This window comes from Dermacentor andersoni, chromosome 7 (assembly GCF_023375885.2).
Source record: "Dermacentor andersoni chromosome 7, qqDerAnde1_hic_scaffold, whole genome shotgun sequence".
NCBI lineage: Eukaryota > Metazoa > Arthropoda > Arachnida > Ixodida > Ixodidae > Dermacentor > Dermacentor andersoni.
This window is the reverse complement of record NC_092820.1, coordinates 34,270,659-34,279,246: the sequence shown is the minus strand read 5'-3', so window position 1 is coordinate 34,279,246 and position 8,588 is coordinate 34,270,659. Positions and strand designations below refer to the sequence as shown.

At 42.0% G+C, this 8,588-nt stretch overlaps 1 protein-coding gene across 1 annotated transcript in view; it reads left to right on the top strand.

Annotated features, from left to right (window-relative positions):
* LOC129385921 (uncharacterized) overlaps positions 1 to 6,805 on the top strand; it is an 81,166-nt gene extending 74,361 nt beyond the window's left edge. The window contains exon 16 of the mRNA XM_055073083.2: positions 6,360 to 6,805. Coding sequence (XP_054929058.2) covers positions 6,360 to 6,614 — 255 coding nt within the window. The 3' untranslated portion in view covers positions 6,615 to 6,805. The remainder of the gene's footprint in view (positions 1 to 6,359) is intronic.
* The last annotated feature ends 1,783 nt before the right edge of the window (positions 6,806 to 8,588 follow it).

Here is an 8,588-nt window from a genome sequence, read left to right as displayed (position 1 = left end):
GAAAACGCGTCGGAATAGTTGCAACAAAGGATATAATAAAAAAATTGTGTAATTTGTAGAAACGGGGTGGGGTGTGAGTGCCTGTGTCGCTGTCGTCCAATGCCATGCCTTCGCGAAGTGCCACTTAACTGCTGCGGCCTCCGCCAGATATGACACGAAGCGCCCGAGTTCGATAGAATTGCGTAGGGTGCCGCGATATCCTGGCCTTCAAGGTGGCGACACCGTATATCCGAGGGTTTCCCCATCCAGCGCGTCTTGAGGAGATTAGCAAGACGTCTTGCCGATAACTTTATAACATATACAAGACGTCTTCTATATGTTTTCGCAAGAAAATAAATCATCTTGTGGCCGTCTTGTCGCAACCTTGTCGGATGTCTTAAATTGCCTTGTAGCCGTCGTGAAGACTCTCTAATGAATCGCGAAATTTGAAGTATAAGACAACTGTCTTATATTTCAAGACAGCTTATAGTTGTTTTGAAAATGAATACCAGAAGTAATGCAAAACGCTTTTTAATGGTGCAAACGAATTCTGAAAGACAAATTTATGACACTTTCTAGTCAGTCATTTAGCTAATGTACTCCTCAATTTTGTTGAATAACCAGTGCTTTAATACCCATGGTGACATATACAAGTAATTTCAAGCCTCTTTAAAAAGTAGAGGTGCAATTTCTAGTCAGCACTTCCTTAAAATTCGTACAACCGTCAGCAATTCAACATTGAACTGAAAACACCGCGGCGCAGCAGCAAGGAGCAGTAGCATCAGTTTTCTTGTTCGCTGACTGACGCCACCCTTTAGCTTCTGCTGAACTGCACTGGGTTGGTGAGACGGGGATCTACAGGTGATGTGTGGAGAAAAAGCCGTATCACGTGCGACACACGGCAGTTAAAGTGAACCCGTTGGCTTAAGGCTGTTTCACATGCTGCGACTGCAACGACGAAAATTGGTGCTGTCGCACGCGTCGCAATGCGATTTTTAGAGGGCTCATTTCACATGAATACGATTTCAACAATGCGACCGGTGCGACACCCAGGGTTGCTTACTGCCAGGTTTCGTGGCACACGCTGCATAATTCTTTTATTGTAGTGAATAAAACGTTTACACTATAATATTATTGACTTCTCTTGATTAGAAGCAAATAATATGTACGTTTACTAATTTAAAAACGTTAGTTAAGATTTGTCTTGGGGTGCGCGACAGCGGTTTCTGTAGTTCAGTGCGGCATCGCGCACGTAAACAGCTGTTCGCAGGTGGTTCAGCGATTCTTTATTCTATGGTTCAGCGCTGTGTGCTGTCTTATCTACATTCTATGACCCTTTCGTTCTGTCTGCGCTACAACAATCCACAAGATGACCTATCGACAAGTTCATACAGCTACCCTCACCGTATATGCAGTATTCGGAATTCGGCTGCCACGAAGTTGTCGTGTCAGCCCAACAAGATCCTCGCGTTACCCGTGCTCGGCATCAGCTTCTGGAGAAATGATGCGTGTATATTGCCCGGTATTGCGCATATGTGGTGCCTGCTCCTAGCCATATTCTTACGCCAAACGCAACAAGAAGCAGCAACCCGAACGCCCGCGTGTGCCCCTGAACGAAGCCTCAAACGATCTGTGTGATTGCGACGTGGAATGAAAATTGTGTTGTGAAATTCAATCTTAGCGCTAGCCTGGTTGCGCTGCGAATATATATATGGGAGCCCTCTCAAAATATTTCTAAAGGCGCTAAAGCTGCCGCATCAAATGTTTCGAGCAGTTACCGTCACTTTTGTAGAAACCTGTACGTTGTAACATAGCATTCTAAAAGACACGCTTCTCGTCCACTTTGCTGTCCCGTGTCTCGCGCTGGTAGTATACTCGGAACTTCTAACAAGAAGACCATATCAATACGTGCTATTTATAATGCAGGATCGTAGGCCCACGGCAGGCGCACTTGCCGTAGAATTTCTCAGCTTTCTGCTCAGCTTCGCACGCCTCTCAAAGTTAGCGTGTTTTGTGGAAATAAATATTATTATTATATTATTATTGTTATTAGATATTATAGTTTCTTCACTGTAATTTATAGCAATCATCCAGATTTCTTAAGCTAGTCATGCATTTAACCTCTATTAGATCCAACATTGTTACGACATGCTTATGGGATTCATTACAAACTAGATTGCTCAGCCAGAGAAAGTACAAATGCAAGCCTCAATGTTTATTCCAATTTGGTATTCCTAAACAGATTAGATTGGCAGAATTTTATGCCTGCTTGCATTTCCTGCAATTCAATGTTCAGAGCTGGAAAAACTGATTCGTTTTCTTGCTGTCGAAAGGCTGCTTCAGTGTCGATAGCAAGCTATAATTATTCATTTCAAAAGTGTGAAGCAATGACTATATGTCTAAGCTTATCAATGCGTTTTTGTTCCGTGAACAAAATGAATGAATGACGTGCTGATGTACTTATTTATTTATATACCTCGCAGGCTGCAAGGTTGGAGTATTATGCAAGTGGGAATAAAAAAGTTGTTACAAAAAGAAGAAGGGCACAACATTAAGAAAAAATACAGCAAAAAAAGCAGTACCAATACATTGCACCAACTAGCCCAGCGTGTTTTACTGGCACAACATTATACAATACTTAACAACCAATAAGAGAAAAAGTTACTGCCCATGCACCCTGTAGAGGCGGTAAACCAGCGAAGCTGAAATGTGCAGCCCCGATGTTTATCACTGGGTTAATTCCAATGGTTTATTCAAGTCTTTCTATATTATTGGTTATGTCTGTGTTTCTTAATGAGGTTATGCACATGTTTGGCTTGGATTTATCACACTGTTTATTTGGAATGCCACACATTGCACTTTGCAAGATCACCATCATGGAAAGTGCAATAAGTGGTTCATTGTGTTAATCCAGCGGGTCCATTAAAGTCTTTCTGAATTATGTTACGCACTTGTGTTTTGTAATGTGTTAATCATAATGTTTATGACTCAGTTATGTACTGTAGTTACGAAGTGACACACCGGGGCTGCACATTTCATTTAATTAAATACAGGGACACATTTTCGAACCTATGGGGAAGTCGGAGAGACTGCTGCACGCGCACTCTGCTGCTAGAGAGAAACGACGTCACTATCGGTCTAGCCAACAGCCCACCACACCTTTGCTGTGAGATAATAATGACATCATGATCTTGTCTTAACCCCATCCCCCTCTGTGTCCTTTCCTGCAATAATACGCAGATAAATGTATGTTTGTAATGCATAAGCATTTCTATGTCTGCCCAACAAGAAATGTCTCCGTCCATCATGCAAGACGAAGGCAATGGCTCACACCCCCTTAAACAATGGCTCATACCCCTACACTAGGGTTTTTGGGATCGGACCATGAGTGTTTCGCCTAGGCATATACAGCTTCACTGTAAAAAGAATGAACGCCTTTCTGCTAGAGAACAAGACAATCATGAAGTGTATTAACAAATGAAAGTTTATTGAACATGCCGAGTAAATGCTGTTCGACAAGCAATAAATAGAATTTACACAAAAAGCAGAAGCAAGATCTGATGTGTGTCCATACAGATCCCAACAGGAAACGCATCCATATCTGAAAGTGTAACAGCGGCCATGCTGACACAAGATTCTCCCAGTGTATTTGCATCTACAGTATCCATAATTTCTCTAGGCAGCCGATTTCCACAGAATGCTAGCTTCTTCCTCTACAATGCCCTCTCCACATCTGAGCGTGCATTGTAGAGGAAGAAGCTAGCATTCTGTGCAGATCGGCTGCCTAGAGAAATTACGGAAGCTGTAAGTATAAAAATGCTGGGTTAATCTTGTCAGCACGGCCTCCGTTAGGAATGGATGCATTTCCTGTCAGGAAACGCACATGAATTTTTGCGTCTCCTTTTTGTGTATGTTCAGTCTATTGCTTGTCAGCGAGCATTTACTCGGTGTGTACATGAAACTTTTGGTTGTTAGATCATCTCGGTTTTCTTGTTTGTCCTATGTGTTCTCTGGTGCCATTTGCAGCCAGGCTATTCATTTTTTTTAGACTGCAACAAGTCACTTTAATGGCCCTCATGATACTTTAAAAAATCTTTTATTTGGACAATGTAGCAAGAATGTACAGTGTGAAGCAGTAAGAACAGGGTATGCTAACTTCTAAGTAGTCATCTTTGCATCTCATATGCTAGCTGGCATAGTATCTTGGGACGAGGTTCTGAGCTTTTGAGACAAAGAATTTGTGCTGCAGGCTGCAACTCTACTCTGTCTAGGTGCTTGTTCGTTAGCTCTTTCTCATAGAGGTCTTCAAGCGTGGTACAGTTGGAGTTGTATGGTACAGTTGGAAAGACCTGTTATTACTACCCGATGCCTGTATTCGATGAGTTGTCTTTTTTGTGTGCTGCTGGTAATTCATACCGTACCATACCTTGGACACAAGCACAGCATCTGCGATTTTCTATAGTATCCACTCGTCCACCCCCATTATTTCGAGATTATTCTTTTCACCAGGTGTGGAAGTGGCGTCCAGGCATTGCATAATTGTTTCACCCACGTGCTGGCTCTGCCGTCATGGGCTTACACTAGCTGAGGATTTGTGGATGTTGACTTGCGGGCATATTTGTCCAGCTATGTGGATCACAATGTGCAATCTGGGGTAGTTCTTGATTCTAGTCTTTCTTTTTTTTCCGACGACGATATGAGCTGACTTATCAGAAAGCGAGAGGCCAGACTGGCCAAGAAAGTTGTTGAGGGCTTGTTGCATCATTCTTGATTTCTGTATAAGATAGCTTCCCCATAGACTGTAATACACCATAGGCTGTAGTGTTTCTTGTAGTATGCCCGTGTTGTTGGTGTGTGTGGGCCTAATGTACCTCCAACTTCCATGGCTGGCAAATCAACCCCTATTCTTGTGTTAGCAGCAGATTGCTATAGCCACAGTGGCAGGTGAACAAATTGAAGAACAATATTTCTGTCTATAATTTTTTTCTTCCCTGTATGTAAGTAAAGTTTGGAATAAGTTTGTCATTTCAAAAAAGCCCAGGTCGTGGTCTTTTATTGAAAAAACCACATATTGTGTATAGTTGAAATGCCGAAATTTGTTCTTAAATCCTCGGGTGATATATGTTCTTGCAAGTAGCATGGTATTTCATTACTTATAAAGATAGTAATCGCAGCGGATATCGTTATATGTGTTTACACACTAATATGTGTGATCACAAACTTATTAGAAACTTACTGGAAACATGCAAGGCATGAATGTTTCTGCACACTTGATCAGCTGTGAACGTGCAAGAACTGCTTGTACTGGCTGACTTCACTGCACAGTTTTGATATACTTTTCTTCAGCGTGTCGTTTTATCCTGTTTTATCCCCACAAGAACAGGCCGTTTGCCTGCTTTTCGCATTGTTGCACGAGTTCTACATAATTGTGCAAGAGGGTACGTTGTCACTTTGCCACTATAGCAAGCACTTTAATTAATCTACTAGCTGTACAGTTAATTACCTTGCAGAGCAAGTGTTCATACAGATGCAGTAAGGATACAAAGTCCGCAACATAGTCAATGTTTATTGGTTTCTGTGCAAGAAAAAAGAAATTCTCCACAGAAGAGGTGCAACTTAACGTGCATGTAATATTTTAGTCAAGCCACGGATTTAATGCTATCGTAGCAAATTCATTACGATAGCCTACACTTTTGCTCTGTCAAATTTAATAAGAGGCAAGATAAGCTTTCAAGATGCATCGGGAAATTCATGCTTGAAAACCAACAAGAAAATGAAACTGAACGGTACCGCGTTCAGCGCAACGTTGAAACTTCGGGTACTTTGCTGTCTTGTCATTTGCCCTTGCCGAGGTTGAAATAATACAAGCTGCTCCGTAAGCGCCATTTTTGCATGCTACTCAACAAAAGAAAATTGTGACGACCTCGTCGTCTGCTGGGGATCGAACACCTGTTAGCACTGACAACTCGCAAAGGCGTACGAAGCAAACGTGAAAATGCACTTCATTTGCTGTGTAGCGTGTCAACAAACGCATAGCAATCGGAGAGTGCAATCTGCGGTACAAGTTTCTTTTATTCTCCCTTCGCGTACGTACCGAATTCGACAATCCACGTCTCCGCGCATTGCACTTGTCGTGCGAGACGCCATTTTCCAAAACAAACCGGCGAAATAGCTCCGTTGACAGCTCTCCGCGCAATTTCGACGGAAAATCGCAGCGATCGGTGCGACGGTGCGTCTGTGCGACCAACCGGTTGGTCGCAGCCGAAAATCGGGGGGTCGGCACTGCGACTGCGATTTTCATCGCAAACGACGGAAATCGCACTTCCGGTGCGACGAAAATCGCATCATGTGAAACAGGCTTTAGACGTTTTTCTGCGCAGGCCGTCAAGCGGCGAAAGCCAAACAGGCACTACAGGTGGCGCGGGCGTCCCAACAACCAAGGTTCAACTTCACAACGTGGATCGTGCCAGCTAAGACAAGTCCCAGAGTACAGCCACTGCCAGCCAGGTCTGAAGTATGGGAGTGGTGACTTCTGTGAAGACGCGTCTGACCCACCACTGCCATCCACGTCGCAAGATGGTTTCCATCAAACAAGTGGTCCTGCTTCATTTAACTTTAGGGCAGTATTCTTTTGAGTATAACACGCATAACGAACATCGTAATAGAAAGGAATTTTACTTAGTCAACTGTGCATTGTAGCATTTACAAAGCCACAACCAGTTGTGGCCAAAACTTTGCCTTATGTCTCGGCGCTCTTAGTGGGCATGCAAGCGTACACTGTACAAAAGTATTTAACTAAAAAGAAGATAATTTCTTTGAAGCACCATTTTGTATTTGTGCTTTTCCTGTTATTTTACAAGTTCTTTCAGTTTTACGATAACAGAAATATTGTGTTAGGAGACAGTTATCTGTTTGGTATTACAGAAACAGTTCTGTTTCTTGCTCTAAATTTTTCTGTTGTATTAATAATATTTTCTGTTTTATTTTACAGAAAATGTATGTGTAATACAATTATCCATTTTGAGACACAGACAAATTTCTCTTTGTTCTGCTACTTGACATTTTTTTTATGTTCTACTGTACAGATATTTGATGTGTAAAGACAATTTCCTCTCGTGAGGAATAATGGGCGAACCAGGAATGTCGCTCAAGCCAACGCTTTGTAAGAGCATTTCTCTTCTTCGTGAAGGCAGTTGCCGCCCTCACGAAGAGAATGTTCTTTGTCGAAACGTTGACTACAGCCGCTATTCCTTGTTCGACCACTGTTTATCACCTCAATTCTCCATATTCATGTGAACTTCTGTCCTGTTTGAGTTTTCTATCGCGCGTCACATAATCACTATAAGAAAACAAATGTCCCAGACGGCACACTTTCGTCCTTAGAACATCCAAGGGACATTTCTTTCTGGACATCCGGATGTCCTGCGGACATCCATTTACCTCCACGATACATCTGAAGGACATCCAGTGGACCATCCGTAGCCAGTCCTTTTAACATACATAGACAGGTCCCTGGGACATCCAAAGACGGATATTCGGATATTTCTTGCAGAAAGCTTGCGGACCTAAATTTAGGCACTAATCACTTTTTACATGCTTTTCACTCTTAAAACCATGCAAGCATAGCTGAAAACTATGAATTCCATGACCTACACGGAGGATTTAATACTTTTATTTCAGAAGTGTAAGCACGAAGGTACAAAATATATAGATCTTCAAAACATAGCAGCAAACTCGCTGTAGTACAACACACAGTTGGTACATTAAATAATGTAACTAGACTATCACACTTTAAACAATGTCATAATGTAAAATATCGATCTTTGAAATAGCGCAGCAAACTCGCAGTAGTAAAACACCCACTTGGTACATGAAATGATGTAACTAGACTACCACACTTTCAATGCCATATTGTAAAATATACATCCTCGAAGTAGCGCAGCAAACTCGCAGCAGTAAAACACCCGCTCGGTACATGAATTAAATGATGTAACTAGACTGCCGCACTTTCAACAATGCCATATTGTAAAATATACCTCACAGTAGAAACCTCACAGTAGTAAAACACCCGCTCGGTACATGAAGTAATGTAACCTGACTGCCACTCTTTAAACAATGCCATAATGTAAAGTATACATCTTCGAAATAGCGCAACAAACTCACAGTAGTGAAACACACGCCTGGTACATGAAATGATGCAACTAGACTGCTGCTCTTTAAACAATGCCATAATGTAAAATATACATCTTCGAAATAGCGCAGCAAACTCACAGTAGTGAAACACCCGCTTGGTACATGAAATGATGCAACTAGACTGCTGCTCTTTAAACAATGCCATAATGTAAAATATACATCTTCCAAAACTGCAGCAAATTCACACTAGTAAAACACCCGCTTGGTACATGAAATAATGTAAGAGACTGCCACTCTTTAAGCAAAGCCCTAATGCAACTAGGTTTAACGTTTTTAAGTCAAAGCACTACTCAGGATATTACAACACAAACTGTAGGCCCTAGAATAGAACACTTGGGACCATGATGAGACTAGCAGTAGTGGTGTTTAAGCACGGTCTGTGGTGTTTTAATGCAACTTGCAGAAATAGGACACAG